Below are 25,251 nucleotides of genomic sequence, written 5' to 3'. Positions count from 1 at the left end.
ATGGCAATCCACTCCAGTATTCTTGCCTGGGAAATCCCATGAACAGAGGAGCCTGGCAGACTACAGTCAATGGGGTGGTGAAGAGTCAGACATAACAGTGGCTGAGCACACACACTGCAGCTTATAATTATATATTTCAGTAGTTGGTTTGTTTTCCAGGCAAGAATACTGGGGTGGGTTGCCATTTCCTTCTCCAGGGGATCTTCCTGACACAGGAATTGAATCCGCATGGCTCAGTGGATTCTTTGCCCCTGAGCCACCCGGGAAGCCCCTTATCTAGACATTGCTTTTGCCTTATTCGTGAAGAGATTGATTTCTTTTCCTAATTATGGAGAAATGTTTTAATTCAGGTGTAACAGGCCGAAGAGCCTAATCCAACTCCTCCACTATATGTATTTCCTACCACCAACTAAGCAAAGTGGGACATCCATTGACTAGTTGAGAATGCATTCCAACAGCCAGCAGAGTGGATTCTTCCTGACTTTCATTTTACGTGCCCAGAGAAATCCCCATGCAGGAAAACAGGACGTCTGTTGAAAGTGTCATAAGAAATCTCAGCTGAATACTGCTATTTTCTTTGTATACATTTATACAGAGGCAGAGACTATAAGGAAATGTTGCCATCATTCCCACCATAGCTATGCCTCTTGATTAAATATTACACATGCAACATTTTTCTTTACAGACTTACGATACGTTATTTCAGCTAGTTTAAAATATTTGCTTAGGAAATATGATATGTTAATTCATCTAGTTTAAAACATTTGATTAGGAAAACCATCTTAATTTTTACCCCACCCTTACTTATTTTCTTATTTGGCTGCATGTCATTTGGTGAGAGTTGGAAATAACCAGAATTGTGAAAATCAAAATGCTTCCATTAGGAGAAGTGTCAGAAGGAGAAATTCTATTCAGAGCATACTGGTATTGGGATTAACCAGATCAAAGAACCAGAGAACTTACTTTAAGTCCTTCAGGGATGTCATTACCCTCTAAATACCTCTTGCTGAAATGTAAATGGATTAGATCAATTCAGAAATCCTGTCCTTGATACAAAAAGTGCAGACCTAAGGTGACAAGATAATGCTAAATAAAGAAAAGCTAAGTAGTGTTTGTTAAATATCTAGATGTAATTTATAGACTGTCCTGGTGCTCATGTGTAAGTGTTGTTATTATATATTGCTTAACTGACAGCTCAATTATGGCATCCTTTGGAAATGCTCATTTATACAAAGTCAGTTATATTTAACAACCAAACATAGAAGCTATGGGAAGTGAAGCTTTTTTTTTTTTTAATTGTAAAAGCTTTGTATCTCTAAGCTCAACTTACTTTGTTTATGTCCAGTCAGTTGAAAGGAGGAGAGGTGGCTTTAGGGAAAGTGAAACCTTTGGTGACTTCCGTTCTTGACTCCTTCTTTATGAGCCATTTTATCTTTATCAACTTCAGGGCCTCCTTTTAACTGCCCTATCCTTGTTTTTCATTATGGAAAAAAGCATTTAAGTGAATTCATTCTATAAATATTTACATATCCCAAGCACTCTTCTAAGCCCTGTGAACCAGCAGTGAACAGATAAAAATCCATGTCTTCATGGAACTTCTATCATAGAGCACAGGAGAGGATGGTGACTAAAAATCTAATAAATATGGTTCCAGTGAAAGGCAAGTTCAATAAGTATTTTTAGTTACTTAATTCATAGCTCAGCTGGTAAAGAATCCACCTGCAATACAGGAGACCCTGGTTTGATTTCTGGGTCGGGAAGATCCCCTGGAGAAGGAATAGGCTACCCACTCCAGTATTCTTCAGCTTCCCTGGTGGCTCAGCTGGTAAAGAATCACCTGCAATGTGGGAGACCTGGGTTTGAACTCTGTGTAGGAAAGATCCCTCTCGAGAAGGGAACAGCTACCCACTCCAGTATTCTGACTTGGAGAATTCCATGGACTGTGCAGTCCATGGGTTTGCAAAGAGTTGGACATGTCTCTTTTTGATAATAAATTTGATATGAACATTTGATAATAAGATATTGTATTCCAAACAAAAGTGTAATGGAGGGATGGTGTGTATGAATGTTCAAGTGTAAATTGAATGACCAAGTGAGACTTTACTGAGAAAACATAATTTGTGTAAAGATCCGAAGAATGTTAATCAGTCTTTTTTAAAAATAAATATTTATTGGAGTATAGTTGCTCTACAATTTGTGTTGGTTTCTGCTGTTATAGCAAAGTGAATCAGCTATGTGTATACATGTATTCCCCATTTTTGGAGTCCCTTCCTATTTAGGTCGCCACAAGCATTAAATAGAGTTCCCTGTGCTATACAGTAGGTTCTCATTAGTGATCTATTTTATATGTTCAGTTCAGTCGCTCAGTCATGTCCAACTCTTTGCGACCCCATGAATTGCAGCACGCCAGGCCTCCCTGTTCATCACCAACTCCCAGAGTTCACTCAGACTCACGTCCATCGAGTCAGTGATGCCATCCAGCCATCTCATCCTCGGTCGTCCCCTTCTCCTCCTGCCCCCAATCCCTCCCAGCATCAGAGTCTTTTCCAATGAATCAACTCTTCTCATGAGGTGGCCAAAGTACTGGAGTTTCAGCTTTAGCATCATTCTTTCCAAAGAAATCCCAGGGCTGATCTCCTTCAGAATGGACTGGTTGGATCTCCTTGCAGTCCAAGGGACTCTCAAGAGTCTTCTCCAACACCACAGTTCAAAAGCATCAATTCTTCGGCACTCAGCCTTCTTCACAGTCCAACTCTCACATCCATACATGACCACAGGAAAAATCCATTTTATATGTAGGTGATTTATATTATGCATAGTATCAATAATATGTATATATGTCAATCTCAATCTCCCAATTCATCCCACGACCCTACTTCCCCCCTTGGTGTCCATACATTTATTTTCTACACCTGTGTCTCTATTTCTGCTTTGCACATAGATCATCTGTACTATTTTTCTAGATTCCATGTATATGTGTTAATACACGATGGTTGTATTTCTCTTTCTGACTTATTTCACTCTTAATGCATCATTTTAAATTTGAGTTTCTTATACCAAATTAACAGGAATTTAAGTAAATTTCAGAGCAGATATCCAGGTGGAAACCTGTAGTTAATTAATAAGTTACTATTGTAATTTTAATTAGCTTGTTGTTAATTTATCAAACAGACCTCTGGAATCATGTCAGTTCATGAATACCCACGGACAGGCCATGTTAAGGAGAGTAGAGAGACCAGGGGAGCAGGTTAAGAAGCTATCACAATCCGAGTGAACGAGAAACTAAATGAAGACATTGACGTTTTTCCAAAATGACATTTTCCCAATGTAATCAGGATTCTCGCCTTTCCTGTATTTCTTTTTGTTCCTTGTTACCTTCAGAATAGTGCCCCAACCTCTCTATTTAGCATTGAAATTCTATAAAAATTTGGCCTCTTATTGGTTACTCTAATAGGTTTGTCTGCATTCCAGTAAAACTTTATTTACATAAATGGCTGGTGAGCCAATATTTTCTGTAATCAGTTGTTTGCTTAGCCTTGGTCTACTTTATGAGACTTCCATTCTTAGCTTATGGCTTCCATTCTAAAAGTTATCTCACTAGTATAAGAAACTGCTGAATTTGTAGACAGTGTGTCAACATTCCAGGTAGGAAGTTGAAGGCAGAGAGAAGAGATTAAAGGAGCACTTTCCAGCTCTTTTCTCAAATAGAACCTTCCTATATATCTCACCCGACATCTGCTATACCTCACTGAGCACTTCTTCATGCAAAGCACCAAAGGAATCTGTTTAGGTGGATATATTTTCATTTAATAAAATTAGCTTTCTTGTTACGAAGAAAGCAAGAAAGAATGGGTATTGTGTGAGTTTCTAGCAGTCTCTGTCCTGTCAGATTCCTAACAGGTGTGTCAGTTTCTTCATTTGTCAAAATGGGAGACTGTTAGTGCCTCACAGAGCTGTTTGGTAAAGATTGAATAATCCAACTTTCTGCCATAAGGGTGGTGTCATCTGCATATCTGAGGTTATTGATATTTCTCCCGGCAATCTTGATTCCAGCTTGTGCTTCTTCCAGCCTAGCGTTTTTCATGATGTACTCTGCATAGAAGTTAAATAAGCAGGGTGACAATATACAGCTTTGACGGACTCCTTTTCCTATTTGGAACCAGTCTGTTGTTCCATGTCCAGTTCTAACTGTTGCTTCCTGACCTGCATACAGATTTCTCAAGAGGCAGGTCAGGTGGTCTGGTATTCCCATCTCGCTCAGAATTTTCCACAGTTTATTGTGATCCACACAGTCAAAGGCTTTGGCATAGTCAATAAAGCAGAAATAGATGTTTTTCTGGAATTCTCTTGCTTTTTCCATGATCCAGCGGACGTTGGCAATTTGATCTCTGGTTCCTCTGCCTTTTCTAAATCGAGCTTGAACACCTGGAAGTTCACAGTTCACTCATTGCTGAAGACTTGCTTGGAAAATTTTGAGCATTACTTTACTAGCGTGTGAGATGAGTGCAATTGTGAAGTAGTTTGAGCATGAAAGTGAAAGAGGAGAGTGAAAAAGTTGGCTTAAAGCTCAACATTCAGAAAACGAAGATCATGGCATCTGGTCCCATCACTTCATGGCAAATAGATGGGGAAACAGTGGAAACAGTGACAGACTTTATCTTTTGGGGCTGCAAAATCACTGCAGATGGTAATTGCAGCCATGAAATTAAAAGACACTTGCTCCTTGGAAGAAAAGTTATGACCATCCTAGACAGCATATTAAAAAGCAGAGACATTACTTTGTCTACAAAAGTCCATCTAGTCAAGGCTATGGTTTTTCCAGTGGTCATGTATGGATGTGAGAGTTGAACAATAAGGAAAGCTGAGCACTGAAGAATTGATGCTTTTGAACTGTGGTGTTGGAGAAGACTCTTGAGAGTCCTTTGGACTGCAAGGAGATCCAACCAGTCCATCCTAAAGGAGATCAGTCCTGGGTGTTCACTGGAAGGACTGATGTTGAAGCTGAAACTCCAATACTTTGGCCACCTGATGCAAAAAGCTGAGTCATTTGAAAAGATCCTGTTCCTGGGAAAGATTGAGGGCAGGAGGAGAAGGGGATGACAGAGGATGAGCTGGTTGGATGGCATCACCAACTCAATGGACATGGGTTTGGTGATAGACAGGGAGGCCTGGCGTGCTGCGGTTCATGGGGTCCAAAAAGTTGGACATGACTGAGCAACTGAACTGAACTGAATAATCCAACACATACGTGCTGTCAGGAGAATGTTCTGTATAGGCTCTTAGTAAAACTGACACATTGCTGAAATTGCCTTATTTTCATCTTTTATGTGTTTCTTTGTTATATTTCTGGTGTCTGGAATGCTTTCAAGCACACAAGAGATTGGGAAACATTTTTTGGAATAAATTAATGAACTGCCATTATCATCAGTTTAGGTTTTTAAGTTGTAGGTAACAGAAACTGATTCTGGCCTGCTTATTTGTTATTAAAATAATGATACCTTTAGAAGTGACAGGATACCTAGAACGTCAGGGTCAAACAGGGACAGGTATCCTCATTATTGCTACAATCATTAAGACCAGAGCTATTTTCATGCTGTTCTTGCGTAACTCCGTTCAACAGTTAAAGCCCCATGAGATGGAGTCTGATGATCAAAATGTTACTGAATCATCTGTCTCCCTCTGGATACAACAGGGCACCTTGTTTTACAGTCCCACCAAAATTGCATCTAACTGGAGAGAAGCAAAGAGTCAGGATGAAATCAATGTGAAGGATGAAATCAGCAGAAAGAAACTGGGTGGAAACCGCAAAATTATCTATCACATAGTCTCATTCCTTTTAGTTTGTGTTGCTTCCACAATGTTATGGTTGTGATGTAAGAGCATATCCTGGGAGGAAAAAAAAAAGATCTAGCAATTTGGCCTCTGTTAATGCATTGGTATCTTCTTTTTTTTTTCCCATTTAAAAGCAAACTATCACCTTGTAAAACTAATTGCCAGCACCGTAAACATATGAGAACAACACAAAGAGATTTGTTGTTGTTTTTTCTTTAGGGTAAGATGACAGAATATGACAGTAAGGTTGTAGGGTTGATAGTGGAGAAGAGTAAAGAGATATTGAAAAAAGATTAGGCACTAATGCCAAATACAGGTTCCATGCCTTTAGGTAATGACATCTATGTACTTGAGCCTTCCAGTGATTTAATTGTATAAATATCTAAGTAACTTTTTCTAAATATTTTAGTTTCAATAATGATTACAGTGCTAGTCTGGTGGGTCACTGAGTGATTGATTACTGTCTCTGATAAAAAGTTAAAGCCAGATGGTTTTTCATTTTGTTTGCTTTTATAGATGTTGCAGTGAATGTAGGGCCATGACAACCTAGGAGTTTATTTTTAAGCATGATTCACAGTAGTTCTATCTACTATCATTATGAAAGTCTGTCAGACATTTGAAATTGCTTTAGTTTGGTAAATTTTATTGGGAGTTTTACACATGGTAAAATTAATTTTTTTTTTAGTGCTAAGAAAACAGGCAGTTTATACGACTCCCATACTGATATGCATAATTGTACATATATATGCTGTGGGCTTTCTTAGTGGCTCAGTGGTGAAGAATCTGCTTGTAGGGCAGGAGATGAAGGTTCTGTCCCTGAGTTGGGAAGATCCTCTGGAAGAGGAAATGGCAACCCACCCTAGTACTCTTGCCAGGAAAATCCCATGGACAGAGGAGCCTGGCAGGGTACAGTCTATGGGGTCACAAAGGATCAGACATAACAGAGTGACTGAACACACACACACACGCAAGCACAAATATCTGTGCTACCATTGATTACCATTCCAAACCATTGTTAGAAAATTGACAGAGCATCAGATTGTTTGTATAGGTAACTTAGATCTTACTTAGCTTCATTTAAAAATTTTGGTTTAAATATAACATTCATTTAGATATTTAAGTACTGATAATTCAGATTGATAAAAATGGCACCTTTCTTTGCTCTTGGAATATGGAGTTTATAAAGCTGAACAACATAAAAAAACTACTTGTATGAAACTAGGCCTTATAAAATTTTCTTCACACTTTGTATTTTTAATCATATTTCTTATATGATTTAATATTAGAAAATGTATATAAAATGCCATTAAAGAGTGAGCAATAAAATATTATTATGCAAAATCAAATAACTTTGAAATATGTTATTTAGGAATTAAAAATCTTCAGCATTCTGTAACTTGTCAGTTTTTTTCTTCATTTAATAATGCTAATCTTTCAATCTTTGTGTTTTTCTTTCTACAGTGATTTAATACCTTATTGAAACTACAAACTCATATCCACAGTGGTCTCATGTTGACAGATTGCATAGTTTGAAAGCATGACATATTTTATAATGAAACATGCCATGTGGAAACTTTGAAGCCTAAATTCTGCCAAAATCTGAATCAAGAATTCCTCACCTGGTATGTAAGAGATCTCCTGACCACCACCATGACAAACCAGGAAAAGTGGGCCCATCTCAGCCCCTCAGAATTTTCCCAGCTTCAGAAATATGCTGAGTGTAAGTATTCATATTGATATGATTTTACTTGGTATTTATTTTAAATGACATATTATATACCTTCAATAACAGATTATAGGTCCTGTTCAGCATTGGGATAAACGTCTTTTGTGTTTGCAAGTAAGTGGACTTGAAGCTACTTGTTTGGCATGAGGAAAAGGAGAATCACTAAATCTAGAAGAAAAAGAACTGATGTTAGATGCAAAATTGGACTTGGGAACCCTTCCAGCTGTAATAGGTGCGATACAAAGGATAAAGCAGTTTGGGAGAATAGAGATTGGTGAGTCTGTAACCAAGAAGAAAGATTAGCAGAAGTAAGAGGAAAAGTGAATTTTTTTTCCCCTTGTTTGTTAGCATAACATTTCTATAAGACTGGAAATAGGGAGTCTTAGATACATTGTGGCCAATCCCACATGTATAATAAGAGGTTATAAAATAAAAATAAAGAATAGAATAAGAGATTGTAAAAGAAACAGAAGGTATTAGGGTGTGTGTATTAATATGAAGATAAGCCATGGTGATTTGCTTTATAGTGTGCAATTTTTAAATATGGTTATCTTTACACATAAACAGCAGGATTGTATTTATTGCTTTTACCATGGATTTTTGAAAATTTATATATTTCACAAATTGAGTTTCAGCTGTAAATATGGGGGGCAGCTGTGTCAAGGTATTAGAGAAAATGAAGCAACTAAGAAATAGAAAGCAGCAAAAGGTTGCTGGGAGCATTATGAGTAGAGGAAAAATAAGCAGAGACTGTCATAAGAATGGTGATTATGAGTGACGAAAATGCAAGAAACGGACAGTGAGAAAGAACCGATAGCACACAGTAGTGAAGGAGGCAGAAGGTGGAGCAGCTGGCTGCAGATGCTTATGTCAAGAGTTGGAATATGTAGGAGAGAAGTGACAAGAATGGATTGAACGATGTTTTGACGGACAGGTGGAGAAAAGGATTAAACTCAAATGAGGGATCTTGAATAATAATAAGTAGATAGGTGAGTGATAACAAGACTGACATTTATGGGGTACATATTATAAGACAGGAACTGTCTTAGAATGTCTGTTTATCTGAAAAGGCCAATAAATAGGTATTGCAGTCTTTCTAACTGGAGGGCTGAAGTGTTCTGGGTAAGGTTTTGAGAGTGCTGGTGGGTATTTGCAAGGAAGATGCAAATTCCTATAAGAACCTGTGAGATTTCTCCATCAATAATGATTAAAAATAAACAAAACAAAACAAACAGCAACTACCAAACTGGGGGGAGGAGGGCAAATAATTGATATCAAAATGTGGTCCCAGCTTCAAAACCTGTTTGGAGCCCCTTAAAGCCCGCTTCATCTACTTATCTAATGAGGACAGTTCAGTCCAGAATGGCTGAATTCTTGTCAGCATGTTTATACTCAGTAGTTTGGAAGCTGACCGGAGGGCATCACTGACTCAATGGACATGAGTCTGAGTGAACTCCGGGAGTTGGTGATGGACAGGGAGGCCTGGCGTGCTGTGATTCATGGGGCTGCAAAGAGTGGACACGACTGAGCAACAGAACTGAAACTGAAAAAGTGGTTTACCTATGTTTTCTAATTTTTATATGCTCTTTACTGTAAATATTTCTGAACATCTTTACGGAGAGTATTTTGCTTGGCATGGTGGGAAATGAAGATACACATTTTTGGAATTTACAGTTTAGTGAAGGCTAGGAACTGATGGATAAATGACTCTAGATCTAGATAAAATATAATCTAAGGGCTACAAGCAAAGTTGAGGTATCTGTAGGGTTACAGTGTGCCACTTGAGATAGGGAGAAAGTGAAATTTTCATGAAAGAGGAATTTGAAATGAATTTTAAGAAAAGACAAGGTACATGCAGACAAATGATATATTTTAAAAGAAAAATTTAGCATATATTTGAGAAAGTGAGATGAGCCACATTTAGCTACAGCACAAATTAAAGAAGTGAGTGAATTAAGGCTGTAAAACTGAGATGGAATTAAAATATACAATACCCAACCTGAGTTAGACAGTGAAAAGTATTTGTAGGATGCTAAGGGTTGGTTGTTATGAACAGCACTATAGCCCAAGAATTTGGATTTGCAAATATGAAAATAGTATTTGAAACAGACTGAAATTATGGCAGTGAGCTACTACAATAAACTAAAAATTTGAATGGAGAAAGATGATAATAAAAACATAGATTTAATATTATATCATTAAAACTAATGGAAGAGAATTTAGGCAATAATAAAATATGAGAATTGAGAGAGAGAAGCAGATTTCAGCTCTAAAAATTTGATTGGAAAGACAGGGGAATTTGGTGACATAATTCCCCAAGTAGAATAGGTTTAGGTTATACTGAACTTAGCTGGACTTTTAAAATATATTTTCCAGTGCTTAGATACCTACAGGAAACATACCTATGGAGGCACTAATATAAAACAGATAAATTATTGTCAGAGCAGCTAAATTATTATTTAGAATAACTTTTGCTCAAATATTCAAATTGCAGTTGAACTGATAAGTAGAATTTAATGCTAAAATATTAAATACATTATTGACCACTACTTTTATTTTATTGGCTAAGGAATATGGGAGTACATTTAATTACATCATTAAAATACTTCATTTTGTAATAAATTTGCAGAAATACCTATGACAGGTATAATAAAAATTGTCAAATGTAAAAGTTGTAACCTATTGAGACAAAGACTAATGGGCATTCAATAAAGTAGTGAGCAGTGACACAGTGAGTATAAGAATATTATTAAAACAGATTTTTTAAGACAAGTTAACTGTAAAGAAATAAATAGTGCTGATTCTATGATCATTGAACTTCTCTTTTTAAAATAAGCTCGACAGCAATGAAAAGTGCTCGATTTAATCCTTGAAGTTTCCTGTATAATTACAAAGCAAAGACCATTACAATTAGGATGTATCTTTGTGTAATAAATAGCCATTGTCAAAACATAACTGGAAACAAATTTATTAGCCTGAAGATTATAAAAGGGATATATTTTCCATGCTATTCAGTACATGTCATCAGTTTATTTGCAGCCTTTAAGGATCGGATTTTTCATGTTGCAATGCAATGTTGGCAAAGTGACATTCTTCCATAGTCTATTAGAAAAATGCTATATTAGATTTTAATTGCTTTCTTGATTTTAATTGTTTTGTGACTTTCAATAAGAAGTTGTTTGTATATATTAAATGACTCAATTTTTAAAAGTTATTAACTTAAGTCTATATTTGTAGCATGCCAAGGTTATATGTGATATATTTCAAATAAGTGTTTTATATGCTTTTGGGGAATGAAGGTGTGGTTGTCAATTTCTTGGTTGAGATGAATGAATTCATGAAACTCTTACCCCCACAAAACCAAATCACTCAGTGTTAGTCCTATAATACCATATAGATCTTTTCCTCAAGTTATCTGATCTTGAGTTCTCTCCACAATTGCCATAATATATCGTGTCTTACTTTGTTTAGGCTGCTAAAATGAAATACCACAGACTGGGTAACTTATAAAGAAAAGAAAGTTATTTCTCATAGTTCTGGAGGTTGGAATTCTGAGATCAGGGTGCCTGGCATGGATTCTGATGAAGGTCTTCTTTTGAGCTGCAAACTGTCAGCTTCTTGTATTCTCACATGGTCGAAAGAGCAAGAGGGGCAGCAAGTTCTCCTGGGATTCTTATAAAGGCTCTACTCAGAGTTCTAGCTTCAGGACCTCAGGAGAAATTGTCATTTCCTCCTCCAGGGGAACTTCCTGACTAAGGGATTTAACCCGGGTTTCCTGCGTCTCCTGCAGAGTAGGCAAATTCTTTATGGCTGAGCCATCAGGGAAGCCCATTTATCTCCTAACCGCAACCCCCACCCCCATATTGTGAAATAGGATTCCAACATATGCATTCCGGCAGACACAAATTTTAGTCCATTATACCCTGCAACTATACATGTTGTTTCAACTTCTAGGATTTCCTCATAATTAATTGGGGAAAAATTAAATGATATTGGCATAGCATTCCTGGTTAGGCAGCTAGCACATCAAACAGTTTGTGTTCAAGTCCTGGTCCCACCATAGTACAGCAAAGTGCATAGTACTTTGTCTGACTTTCAAAAGTTATATAACATCTCTGTGTCCCAATTTTCATACTTCTAAAATGGGAAAAATAATAAATATGTCAAATGTTGTGAGTATTAAATTGAATGAGTTAATATATGTCAAGTAATGAGAACAGCACCTTGTGAGCTGCAAGTAATGTAGCTGTTTACAATCATTATTTTAATAGAGAAGGAGGGACTGTTTTGTTGGCTGTTTGAACATATTGTTGATGATCGAGTTAAAAAGTGTCACATTTTGGAGCATGAAGAACCAATGTCTTTTTTTCTGCTACAGGACCAAATTTTTCCCACAAGGTAGAAGCTTCTGGTGCTGTTGGCAGCCTCAGATCTGTGTTGTCCCCACAAATGCTCAAGGCAGCTAATGCGAAGCCCGCTGTGGCCGCCTACAGCATGCTGAGCGCATGCTCCTGTTTAAGTTTTCAGACTGAGTCACTCCATGGGAAGCATTTCCATTGATATGTGGGAGAAGAGTATAATTTTCTTTCCCACTCTTTATAAAAAGTCATCCAAACTGTTGTTGTAAGATGAAGAGCTCTCACTCCTGCCGTGTAGAGAATTGAGCTTATCAGATTACTAGTTTGTCAGTGCTTCCTGCTGTGGTTTCAAGACACAGCAAAGGGTTAAGAAATTCCAAATCTTTTCATGGATTTTCTATGTAAAATCTACACAGTGTTTCCAAGTGATTCATTATCTGCCCACATATTGTCACTTAGGATTATCTTTTTATTTGCTATTTATAAAGAGTATTATAGAGCATGTAAATTATTTTTGAGAAATACTGTGTTATTACAGTGGGAACACTTCCGGACTTTCGTAAATTTCATACTGTTTATAGCAGCTGGCATTGTAGAGGGTTGCAAAATTATATGATGAACTTGTTCTTTTCAATAAGGATCAGTGTGCCTAATATTTGGACCTAGTGTACAATTTCTTCCATTGGAGAGAGGCGTGCAATATGACTTTGTGGAAAGAACACCGGCTTTGCAGGCAAACTAATATCTGACAGCGTTGAACCCCTGCTCTGCCTTCAACTTATTAGCCCTAGGGCCTTGGGGAGGTTATATATACTACCTGTGGCTCAGCTTACTCACCTGGAAAAGTGGAATTCCACCTCACAGTGTTGTAGGATTTAATGAGACAGTAGCCATCATCATCAATAATAGATTTTTAGTACCCTGTTCTAAATACAAGTATTGATTCATTTAATACAGTAAACCTTAGAGGAGGCAGATGATCTCTTAGGAAGATTACTTGGCCCATTGCTGTGGCACAATAAGTGATGGCAAAGATCAGAACAGTAATAATTCATTTACTATTTCTTACAAAGATCACTTTGTTATTAAACAGGCTATTAATCATGTTTCACAAGTAGGAGAAGCTGGAATCCAGGATTCATCAGGTCCTCTTATCTCCAACAGCCACGACCATCTCTCAAAGGGCTTTTGTATACAGAACAGAGCTTCTAACTGTGGCTGTGGCTTTTGCTCCCAAATATACCTTTCTGCTCTCTTTATTCTACTTCATTGCACTGGATCCTGTGTGGACTTCCATAATGCCCTGTCTTAAGTGGAGTCATTTTTCTTCATCCCACCCACACGTCTTTCTCCTATTTCTGGAACCTCCCTTACTCTTCGTTATGAAAAACACGGGAAGGAAAAGAGAGGAGAATAAAATCAGCACACAACTGTAATAATAATAAAAAAAAGTTGGCAGAGTCCTTTTCCGTCTTAAGTAGCTTTCCTCTCGCAAGAAACCCCACCCTTCAGCATGATCATCTGTATCTTTGAGATATCTTTTGTGCTTGATCCATACCTGAAGGTTTAAGGAAGTGGAGGGAGAGACTAGACCTCCCCTGTGCATATTCAGCTTCTTGGTAAACAAATTTAGGTCACATATTAGCCCTCTGATTCATCTCAGTGGGATTAGCTCTCTTACTTTTGTCCTAGACTCTTTGTTACATTGGCTCTATTTTGGGAGGCCAAGCCACTTAATGTTAATTACTCTCTTTGCCCAGACAGAAGAATAAATGGCTCAGAGTCAATTAGCATAGTGGCTGAAAACACATAACTCCTTGCTAGGTTAAACTGGGTTTGAGTTCAAGGGCTGTGATGGGCACCTTGTTTTCCTCACCATGCCATAGGATTGCAATAATGTTTCAGTGTGAAGAGGCCTGTAAGGTGCTTGGTACTCAATAAATTACTCTTTTGTTGAGAATCCTAATGGTGGTGATGGAGGTGATTTCCTATGAAAATGAGGACTTTGTTCTTCAATTTATGCCTACTCACTTCTACTACTCACGCAGACTGTCTTGATTTTGCCCTGACACTTGTCTGCAGTTGGAATCTGTGACTCTATTTTAGATAATCCATGTCTTTCATTTCCGACCCTGTTTCTTCTTATTCACATTGATTAACTCAGCAGTTTCTGGCTCTGACCCAGATTTTATTTCTGGAATGTATGTTGGCTGCATAATCTCTTTCGCCTCATCTCTGGCTTTGGTTCCTATTTGTTGTACTGCTTCAAGCCGAATTTCCTGTTGATGGCTTCTCTGGGTCCATGTAGCTTAAGTTTTTCAATACCTGGATCTTGTAGTAGTAAAAGAAAGTAATAACTATGAATGTCTAAGTTTCCATTATTTCAGTATCCTGAAAAACCATCATTTTCAATGACTTTTAACATCTATTTTTTTTCAACTTTTCAAAATTGCCCCAAAGTCATAAATTAAGATTTATGGTCAAACAAACTTTAATATTGAAGTTAGGATTTCTGAGAAATATTTTGGTCAGAGTGGACCAAATTGGGCTATGATTGGAAAAATTAACAAAATCTCAGTGGCTTAACAAAACAGAAGCTTATTTCTTGCTCCTATGCACATTTCCAAATCTGAATCAGCAAATGGTTTAATTTCACATTGTCCTTAATCAAGTCCCAGTCAGATGGAGTAGTCATCAGCTTTAAAAATTGGCACATGCTGTGACAGAGAGAAATAGACTTTGTACATTGGGGGCTGACTCTTAAGGCTTCATCCTGATAATGTCATTGCTTACGTTTCTTTGGCCCAAGCAATCCACATGATCACATCTAACTTAAGGGAGTACAGAAGTGCATTCCTTCTGTCTGTCTAGCATTGGGGAAGATAGAAATATTTGGTGAAAACTACAAATGTGAACAGTAACTCACAAGTATTTACTGTGGACCATTAAGAAAGTCATTGCAATCTCTTTAAGCTTCTGTTTCTTCACCTTATAAAATGAGGCTAGTACTCCCCACTTGTAAATAATTGGTCTTGTTGTTATTACTAATATTAGTATGATGAATTGTAACAAAAGTTCTCACAAAAATTCATATAGGTTAAATTATGAACTTCATCCTTAATTGAGTTGTAAATTAAAGGTTGCTATTTTCTAGAAATTTCCTTAGATGCTGCCATCTACATTTTAGCAGGAGGTGCCCCACATACACATATGCACACACACACACACACACACACACACACACACACATGCACTAATATGAGTATGTATAGTTCAGTTCAGTCTCTCAGTCGTGTCCGACTCTTTGCAACCCCATGAACCGCAGCACACCAGGCCTCCTTGTCTATCTCCAACTCCCGGAGCCTATCCAAATTCATGTCCATTGAGTTGGTGATACCATCCAACCAGCTCATCCTCTGTCATCCCCTTCTCCTCCTGCCCCCAATCCTTCCCAGCATCAGGGTCTTTTCCAATGAGTCAGCTCTTCGCATCAGGTGGCCAACATATTGGAGTTTTAGCTTCAACATCAGTCCTTCCAATGAACACCCAGGACTGATCTCCTTTAGGATGGACTGGTTGGATCTCCTTGCAGTCCAAGGGACTCACAAGAGTCTTCTCCAACACCACAGTTCAAAAGCATCAATTCTTTGGTGCTCAGCTTTCTTCACAGTCCAACTCTCACATCCATACATGACTACTGGAAAAACCATAGCCTTGACTAGACGGACCTTTGTTGGCAAAGTAATGTCTCTGCTTTTTAATATGCTGTCTAGGTTGGTTATAACTTTCTTTCCAAGGAGTAAGCATCTTTTAATTTCATGGCTGCAATCACCATCTGCAGTGATTTTGTAGCCCCCCAAAATAAAGTCTGACACTGTTTCCACTGTTTCCCTATCTATTTAGAGGAACTTAATTTTACTCACTGCTTGTTATTTAGCCAGAAGGATTTAGTACCTTTTACTCTCAGGCAGTATGCTTGGTTTCAGATAATACAGAAATGAATATCATGGTTCTTTTAGTCAAAGAGCTTAGTCTATTCAGAGAGACTAAATACCATGGCACATGATGATAAAGCAATAAAATACTTACTCCAGCTATTATATATGCAAGGTTCATTTTAAATGAGATACAGTTGGCATATAACATTGTATTAGGTGTACAACACAATGATTTGATATGTGTTGCAAAATGATTACCACAATAAATGTAGTTAACATCTATCAACACAATTACGATTTTTTCCCTATGATGATAACTTTTCAGATGCACTCTCTTAGCAACTTACAAAGATACAATACAGCATTGTTAACTATTGTCACTATGCTGTTCTTATAAGGGGGAGTTTGTAGCTTTTAAACACACTTACCCATTACAATCACCTCTTGCCCCTTGCCTTTGGAGAAGCACAATTTTGTTCCTGTAAGTTTCTGAGATTCCACATGTAAGTGAGATTATACAATATTTGTCTTTTTCTCTTCTGACTTCCTTCACTTAGTATAATGTCCTTAAGCACCATGCATGTTGTTGTCAGAGATGTCTTTCTTTCTAATGGATAGATACCATATGTATAGCTGTATTATAAATTATATATCTATACACATAATTTTATTTACCATTTATTTGTCTGTGGACAATTAGATTGTTTATATATCTTGGCAATTGCAAATAATGCTGCAGTGAAAATGAAGGCACAGAGATCTCTTCAGGATGTTGATTTTATTTCTTTCAGATGAATACTCAGATGTGGAATTGCTGGAAAATATGGTAGTTCTATTTTTAAAATTTTGAAGAATCTCCATACTGTTTTCCATAGTGGCTGCACCAATTTATATTTCCATCAACAGTGTACAAGGTTCTCGTGCACATCCTTGCTGATTCTTGTTACCTCTTTTTGATGATGGCGATTTTAAGAGGTGTGAAGTGTTATCTCATTGTGATTTCATGTGGCATTTTCTTAATGATAAGTGATGTAGAGCACCCCTGTTTGTACCAGAAATAAGAATCTTTCTCTGAGCACATGGGTGTTTCAGTCCATAGCTTCTGCACTGTGTCCTGTGGGCCAACTGAAAACTGATATTCTATTATAGACTTGTGAGACTTTGGAACATAAACCCTGTTGGCCAGGAGAGCCAGATAATCAGGGGGTAAATCCTCTGGGTGCAGCTGCAAAAGCTGGGGTACCAGACCTGTGTGCAGACTCCTTTCTGGAATATCAGGCCACCTGGAGCAAGGCAGGTAAAGAGAGAGAGAGCAAAGATGGTGCCTGCTAGCCTCCTGTTTTTGGAGAGTATTATAGTCAGCCCCTAGATGGGTATTAAATTAGATGCTTGCTCCTCAGGCCACAGCTTTTAAGCTAAGAAAATAGCCCTTTTTAATGAAAAGACTGGATATCTTTCCTACACAAAATTTTGCATATTTTCTTCTGGAAGAAATCATTTTACTCATTTAAAATTCTGCATCACTCCATGATCTCTCAGTGGTATTGATTACATTAATATATCTATATCTACATCTCTCTATGTATGTACAGATGTCTGATAAACAATACATAATATAGTTTCATTTTGATATCTGAGCATTACATATTTAATCTGCTGCCTCTGCACTGGACCTGGGGGCTTAGCCACAGTAAGTCTGCTGGGGCTGTTATGAACATTTTCTCAGTTCCCAAAAGCCTTGTGGGCCTCCTAGACACAAGCCCCCTTGGCTTTCACAGATAGACATTTTGGAGGCCCCTCTCTCAAGTGAAAGGATTCAAAGCTGGGGCACCATATGTGGTGTCCAGACCCCTGGCTCATCAGGGAAAAGCTGGTAGTTATGAGTTCCCTCCTAGCTGTGGATCACCACAGTGGGGCTGGGGCTCATGGCAGAATCGTACCTCAGCCTTTACTACCTATTTTGATGTGGATTTTTTCTTGTTTGCCCTATATGTAGGGGTCATTCACATCCTCCCTGTTTACAGAGTTCTTACTTAGGGAATTATTCCATGTAGCTGTAGAGGAAGTGAGTTCAGGGGCTTCCTGTGTCACCATTTTGAACCAAAATCTAGCAAGACTGAGAGCTTTTAACTCTTCTTCACATGGTGTTGAAAGGGGAGAGGAATTTTAATTGAAAGTATTGAACAGAGTTTTTCAAAAAGCAGAGAAACTCCAAATAGATATCAGAGCATGTGTTGAGGCATGAAAGAAAGTTGGGAAAGTAGGGAAGAGTTGGAAATGTGTGTTGGGGCATGTATATATTTGTGTCTCAACAGGTATGTGTGTACACGGACATGTGTGTGGAGACAATGCTAAAGAATTCAGCAGCAGTCATATAATACAAATCTGTAAGTGGCATTAATAAAACATTGCCTCTCAACATATAATCATTGGGAGAAATTAAAGAAACTGAGTGGAAGAGAAGCAGAATATATACAAGCTCCTCATAGAATCTTAGCCATGAGAAAAAAGAGGGAGACTCGAAGTTACTCAAATAAAAAGAGGGATTTTGTTCTTTCACATAGGAAAGAAAGACATGTTTATAGGAAACAAGTTGGGCAGCCGATAAAGAGAAACACTTGGTGATGAAAGGTTTTGAGCTTATGGCCAAATCTAGAATTATGTTTTGGTTTTATTCAGTTTTCTTAAGTCCTTCTCTACTGTTTATTTTCTTAATGTATTAGTTTTGGTCATTATCAAGTTACATAACCTTTCTAAAGTTTAATTTTCTCTACTGTGTAATTAAGAAAATAAAAAGCCCACTCACAAGAATGTTGTAAGTCTCAAATAAAATAATATGTGTGGGAATGCATTGTAAATGGCAAACTACCATATGTAAGTTAATTATTGTTTTTATTGTTACTATCATTAGAATGTTCAAGTTATCGTTCTGCTATTTCTTTTCTTTTTTGTAGTTTAGTATCTCTGTTTCTTGCAAATACACATTTATAATTTTATTATTTATTGAATTGTATAGTTTGTTTCTGTGAGATTATGTAAGAAATACCATCCTATTTCTTGTGGCCTAATTTTCCACAATTTATCTTCAAATCCTGTTGCCTCTTTCAAAACCTTGCCTAGGGAACATCAGGTACAAGGATTATTTTTGCATACTCCCAAAATGTATTTTATAAGGAAGAACATTGCCAAGACTATAGTGGGTCTGAGATCTTACCGTACTTATAGTCTTAGAAGTTAGCTTGCTGTGGCTTCATGATGCTAGAAGAAGATGCAAGCCTCCTGGGTCAGAGAAAGAGGAGTTTATTAATCATGTCACAGAAAACATGATGTTTCTTGTGTTTTTATTGGCTCCCCTACTTTAGTTTTCACAGGGAAACAGGAAAAGGGCCAGGTGACCTTTTTACAAGCAGTGAGGAACTCCCAAGTTTAGGGAACCCAAATATTTTATAACAGACAGTAAACAAATATGTCTTTTGTTCAAAATGGGGTCACAATCTGTGTCCCTCATGGTTTTCCACTCCAAAAACATCCTTGAAATGATAGTTTGGGGAAAAAACTAGTGTGTGCCTATGCTTGCAAAACGGGCAGAAACATGAAAGAAACATTGAGAATTGTTTCCCAATGAATATAAACTTGTGATAGTCTTTACCACCATAATCAGTGCCCTACAAATTGTTGAAAACTTTCCCATCAGATTGCCTTTCAGTTCATATAAAGACAACTTCAGATTTGTGCCCAGATATCTCCTTGTCTTGGTCTCTGATTCCTCTTCTTTCCCTGTGCCCTAACACTAGGTTTTCAGGTACATCCTATTTACACCCTACTTTTCAAGATAGGAGAGTCACCTACTTTTCTATATTCATCCAGAGAGGATGAAGGGAAATACAGTTAGTTAAAGCTATTTTAGAGTCTACTGTGAAAAAGAGGCATAATTCTTACATTTTATTTTTTAAAAGTCAGTTTTTTAAAATACAGTTACACACACAGACACACACACCTTTTTCTCGCAAGTATCAATCATTAATTTATTTTTCATTGCTTTGTTATAGAATGAGCACAGAAAGAAAGGATCTGGGAGAGGGAGACCAAAAGCTCCACTCCAGGCAAATTCTCCTCTTTCATTGAATACGTTGCCCCTTCCCTGGTGGCTCAGCTGGTAAAGAATCCGCCTACAATGGGAGAGACCTGGGTTCGATCCTTGGGTTGGGAAGATCCTCTGGAAAAGGCAATGGCTACCCACTCCAGTATTCTGGCCTTGAGTATTCCATGGACTGAATGGTCCATGGGGTCTCAAAGAGTCGGACTGAGCGACTTTCACTTTTAGAAGCTCAAATAGTAACACGTTCTGCTCCAAAGGTACTGATGACATGAGGCAGGACCCTCAACATTCATGCAATTGCAAGGAGTTCTCAAAGTGAAAGTGAAAGTTGCTCAGTTATGTCTTATTCTTTGCAACTCCATGGACTATGTCGTCCATGGAATTCTCCAGGCCAGAATACTGGAGTGGGTGCCCATTCGCTTCTCCAGGGGATAAATTAGGACATCCTAATTTATTGATAAATTAGGATATCCTATTTTATTGATAAATTAGGATAATCCACTGTCCCTTGAAACATGCCCCCAAACTGAAGACAGTGGGAAATCAAAACTCTCACATTAAAAAAGAAAAATCAGGAAAAGAGTAAAATGGTGGTAGCCATAATTTCAACTTGGACATGAGCATCCCCCAGATGTTTACAAAATTCTGCCAAATCTTTCTCATTTACAGTTTCCCTATGGATATCAGAGGTTGGTAGTGGTAATTTTAAAATTCTTTCAAATGAGGATCTTTATCTAGAAATTTACTCATGAAAGATATGCTTTAGTTAAGTAGTCAAGGAGGTAGCCTATCATGAAAGGAATCCCAAGGAAAGCACGGAACAAAGTTTATATTCTGATTATTGGTGGGATATAATTTGATATGATTACTGATATATCCTGTTACCAATATCAAATAAACTGTTTATGATAGGAAAATATTGTAAACACTTTTAAACTTATGAGCCAGAATTATTTTAAATTAATAAACCTTTCTGGGAGGGCATATTTTCCTTTCTACTCCTCTCATATATTCACTTCACGAATGGCAGAATTTTAAAAAAATTAGACATCTTAAACATTTTGGAGTCTTTGGGACCAGAAAACTTGCACCCTCATGATATTCAGCCTCTTTTCTCTTCTTCGGTGTCAAAAACATCAGGTGTTTTTCTCAGTGTCTCTGGGAAGTATTTCTGAAGCAGCAATAAGTACTTTCACAGGCCTTTCATGAGGCACTGTTATATGGTACATTTAATGATGATTTCTGCCATTTCCCAAGCTGCTTTCTGGCCAAAGAACCTTGCAGAACTCTTCCTCCTTCTTCCACTATTGGCGGCCATCAGCATTCTATTGAATTCTCGGCTCATTTTCCTTATATTACATTATCTCCCAGTCTAATCTAAAAAGCATAGAGTTGAAAAGTGAAAAACAACACTGTTAACTTAAGAGTTACTTAATGTAATCCTTCAAAGGCTCCCTCTTGGAGAAACAGACATTTGTAAATGGATCATGGATAAAATTCCATGTCTCCTGTAATTATATGCTGCTTCAGTATTCCTGAGTCCATATTCCATACAAAGTGAAAGAACTCTTTCTCCTACTTTGTAGTTTCCCTTTCATCTACTTCTTGCAGGTCCTTTGGTATCTGAAAACTTTAGATATCAAAGAAGTTTCTACTTTCTGTTGGCTCCTTTCCACTGCAGTCTATGGGCTGAGACATGTGGATTTGTTCTGATGGTATTTTGACTTCTAACTGACCGTACAAATTGGCACAAAGGCACGTAAGGGGAACATGTGAAGATACCACTCAGTCTGTCCTGTGAGACATAAAGAATAGGTCAGTACCTAAAAGAAGTTGAAATTGACCTTCGGCAGCAGCACTAGTCTGCTTACAGGTGCTTACAGGCGCTGAGTCCACATTTTTCTGAAGCCCTTGTTCTCCTCTGGCAACTTCAGAGCCTTCTCGGTGTAGTCAACCCAGGTGCACAGATGTTTTTTTACGTTTAGACGGTAGAGATATGTGAACTGTAGAGAGAGGGAAATGTGAACAGTAATGCCCAGAGGTGAACTAAATATTAATAGTCCCCTGAGACTCTGTCCAGAATTCTTCCTCTGTTAGTGCAGATACCTTGGAATCGTTACACTGCTCTCAGGGTCTTGCAAGTCAGTAGCTCCAGCAGGACACTACTCCTGGAAGTGCAGTCAGATGGAATAGTGTGGAATTTTTGTCCAGCTCTAGGAAAGAGTCCACTTGAAACATAGTTACCAGCCTGTACTGTGCATTTCTCCAGAATGTCTTCCTCAGTAGTAGCTGGGATGATTTTTTTGAAGTGAATCCTGTAGCTTGCCCACTGTGTCACTTCACTTCATGAAGTGAAGATTGGAAATTCTCATTGCAGCCACCTAAAGTGTCTACTAACATCTCAGCTTTCAATTGTCTGTATCTTATAAGTTGATATGACCCTTGCTTTATCAACTACTTTTTTTTTCTAGTTCACCATAACCTCTGACTTCTCTTAATTCGTTTGAATTAGTAACAACCACAGAGACACCCAGACATCTATGAGGGATGGCTGGCTGGCAGAGCATGACACTGGGCCATATATCTGCTCCTACGAGGTCTTGTTTGAATTGTACCTGGCTTTCTTTTTCTTAGCCCTCCTCTCCAGCATATTTTGTAAAAACTTTCTAGTGTATCACAGAATTGCATTTATTTTATCTTCCATTGCCCAGGTGATCAAGAACTTAGCATAGGTATCTGGACATTTCCTTCTCTAATAAAAATTTGCTTTTGAAACCACTAATAGTATAGCACTCAGAATACAGAGATACTGCCACTTTCTCCAATTTTTCTTCCACACGCGTGTGTGCGCACATGTGTGCACACGCGCACGCGTGCGCGCGCACACACACACACACACAGTATAGCTTGTTCCTAACTTTTGAGTGGAGACATTATTCTCAAAGCTTATGTTTCTCCTTCAGGTTACTTCAGAGTCCAAGATATCGCCATGTTGCCAGTGCCTTTTCTCTTAAAATGCTCTATGACTCTACTGTCAAGTAAAATACCACAGTGGAAGTTTCTGAAACTGTCTATTGTATGCTTGAATGTAAGTGTAACCATTCTGAAGGTCAGAAATCCTGGGCAATCCCTTCTCCAGCTAGTCCCATGCTATTACTCCATACGAAGTTCAAAGGGTGTTCAGGAACTGTCCATGTTTCACAAAAAATGTAATACCATGAATATCTGACCAAAAACGTAACCTAGAATACAAAAAATAAGATGAAACATTTGTTCATTTGTTCTGCCCTTTATTCTCCTGTTTTCCTTCTTCTGTCTCTCTCTCTCTCTTTTTTTTCCATAGCTCTTTGCAATGTCTTGGCTCCCTCCTGCCTGAGTCCCACTGGATCAAAGCTGACAAGACCACTATTTTGGTGTCCTGGGTAGTTATGATCAGCTATTATCCATAGCTTCATCCCATGAGGGCAAAAGATAGCTCATTGCAGACCTTGGGTCTATTTTAGAGTATTCAGAGTGGTGCACTTTTAAAGCAAGCCAAATGTTTGCATGCTGATATTTATTATTACTCAGAACACATCTTGGATGGCAAATATAATATACTGTCTAATTAATACTTACAAAGAGTTTACCATGAGTTCATTTTGGTCACATTCTTCTAAGTACTTGTGCTTTAACTATACTGACATATTTAATCCCCATAGCAACTCTGTGAGGCCAGCAATTACTGTGATTATCTCCATTTTAAAGATGAGGAAATTAAAGTCTGGAGAAATTAAATAATTTGCCTATGGTCATAGAGGTGTTAAAGTATAGAGACATGGTTCAAATCAGGTGGACTGTGTCTTGGATCCATGCATTTAATCACCATGCTCTACTGTTATCCTTTGGTTGATCATTAGTTTTAAACAAAGTATAAACAAACAAAATTGCTTTTCAGCAGAAATGAGAATAGGAAGGGGAAAAAATGAATGAAGGTCCTAAGAAGTTCAAATGATTCATAAAGGATGTGCATATTTACTATGACCAAGAAGACAAAATATAAAGTATGGTATTTCTTGAAGGCTGCTGGGCTATGAAATGAATCATTTTCCAAGTGTTGGAAAAGGTATGAAAATACACCTTTTAAGGCAGCCTGAAGATAGTTCCAATGGGCAGGGACTTGGAGTCACTTGAAAACAGTAAGAGTATCATGAAAAAAATTAGAGATTATGGACAGAAGCTTTGATGAAGAAGCTATATTTCCCCCAGGGCAGAATCTATTTCCGGACTTTAGTAGGAAGAAGCATGATGGGGTCTGCCAAGTTATTTGAGGAAACATTAAAGGCTTGGCTCCTTTTTATTGCAAGTTTAACACTACTGCTCTGTGCAAGTCCCTGAGCAGTGTGGGCAAAATCAAATAGGCTGCCTAAGGCAGCAGCAGTAACAAGAAATGCTGAAGGTATAATCTAGTAAGTGGGCAAAGGGAAGTTTGCAATTGGAGAGTTAATGCAATTGACAAAAATGAAATGAATCGGCCAGGAAGCCTAGGATAGCTCTGTGTTTGTGTTCCTTCTGCACTCCACCTCATACTCTATCCCCCACCTAGAAAACTTGCAGAACAATAGCTGAATGAATGCTCTGTAATAGTTCTGCTCGCCTGGTACATAATTTTCTTAGTTTGGCTCCAATTTATATGTCCATTAAGCAAGCTGTTTCTGTTGGGACTAATCCATATGAAATGGGTCCTTTATCATGAGAATTGAAACATCTAAAATTATTATTTTACAATCAATAAAAATAGACCCTTAAGTGTTGCTTTATATAACTTTGTAATGTGATCTTAAATAACAAAGACTAATCAAACCATCAATTTAGTGATTTAAATAAATGGTAGGTGTAAATAAACTTAATGTGCCTTGATCTCCGGAATAACCCAGCTTGGTTGTGATACATCAAACTGTATACACAAACTTCTCCAAATCTAGGCTATTGAAGAAACTTTCAAATATATTAATATATATATTTTTAGCTATATAATGTAGCATTCTGAATTGTAATCAGTAATGAAAATATTTTGCTACTAATTTTCCTCTCCTAAGTAATTGAATTTGATCCATCTCTCATCCTCTTTTCTTCTCAGGCTGTATTCTATCTTCATTCTATTTCATTCCTATTTTCTTCCTTCAAACACCATTTTTTAATCATAATTCTGAGAGAGAAAGTTATCACCCTAGGAAAAATTAGTATCCTCGTTGGAAAAAACAAAATTATTTTATTTTCTGACATGGAATTTTGCATCATTTATTACTTGCTGTTTAT

General features: G+C 37.6%; 1 protein-coding gene across 2 annotated transcripts in view; it reads left to right on the top strand.

Moving 5' to 3' along the window:
• DGKB (diacylglycerol kinase beta) overlaps nucleotides 1–25,251 on the top strand; it is an 856,074-nt gene that overhangs the window by 67,866 nt on the left and 762,957 nt on the right. For both annotated transcript variants that reach the window (XM_040260596.1, XM_040260597.1), the window contains exon 2: nucleotides 7,294–7,552. In XM_040260596.1, the coding sequence (XP_040116530.1) occupies nucleotides 7,483–7,552 (70 nt within the window). In that variant the 5' untranslated portion in view covers nucleotides 7,294–7,482. The remainder of the gene's footprint in view (nucleotides 1–7,293; nucleotides 7,553–25,251) is intronic.

Source organism: Oryx dammah, unplaced genomic scaffold (genome assembly GCF_014754425.2).
Source record: "Oryx dammah isolate SB20612 unplaced genomic scaffold, SCBI_Odam_1.1 HiC_scaffold_18, whole genome shotgun sequence".
NCBI classification, from domain to species: Eukaryota; Metazoa; Chordata; class Mammalia; order Artiodactyla; family Bovidae; genus Oryx; species Oryx dammah.
This window is presented reverse-complemented; position numbering and strand designations above follow the sequence as displayed.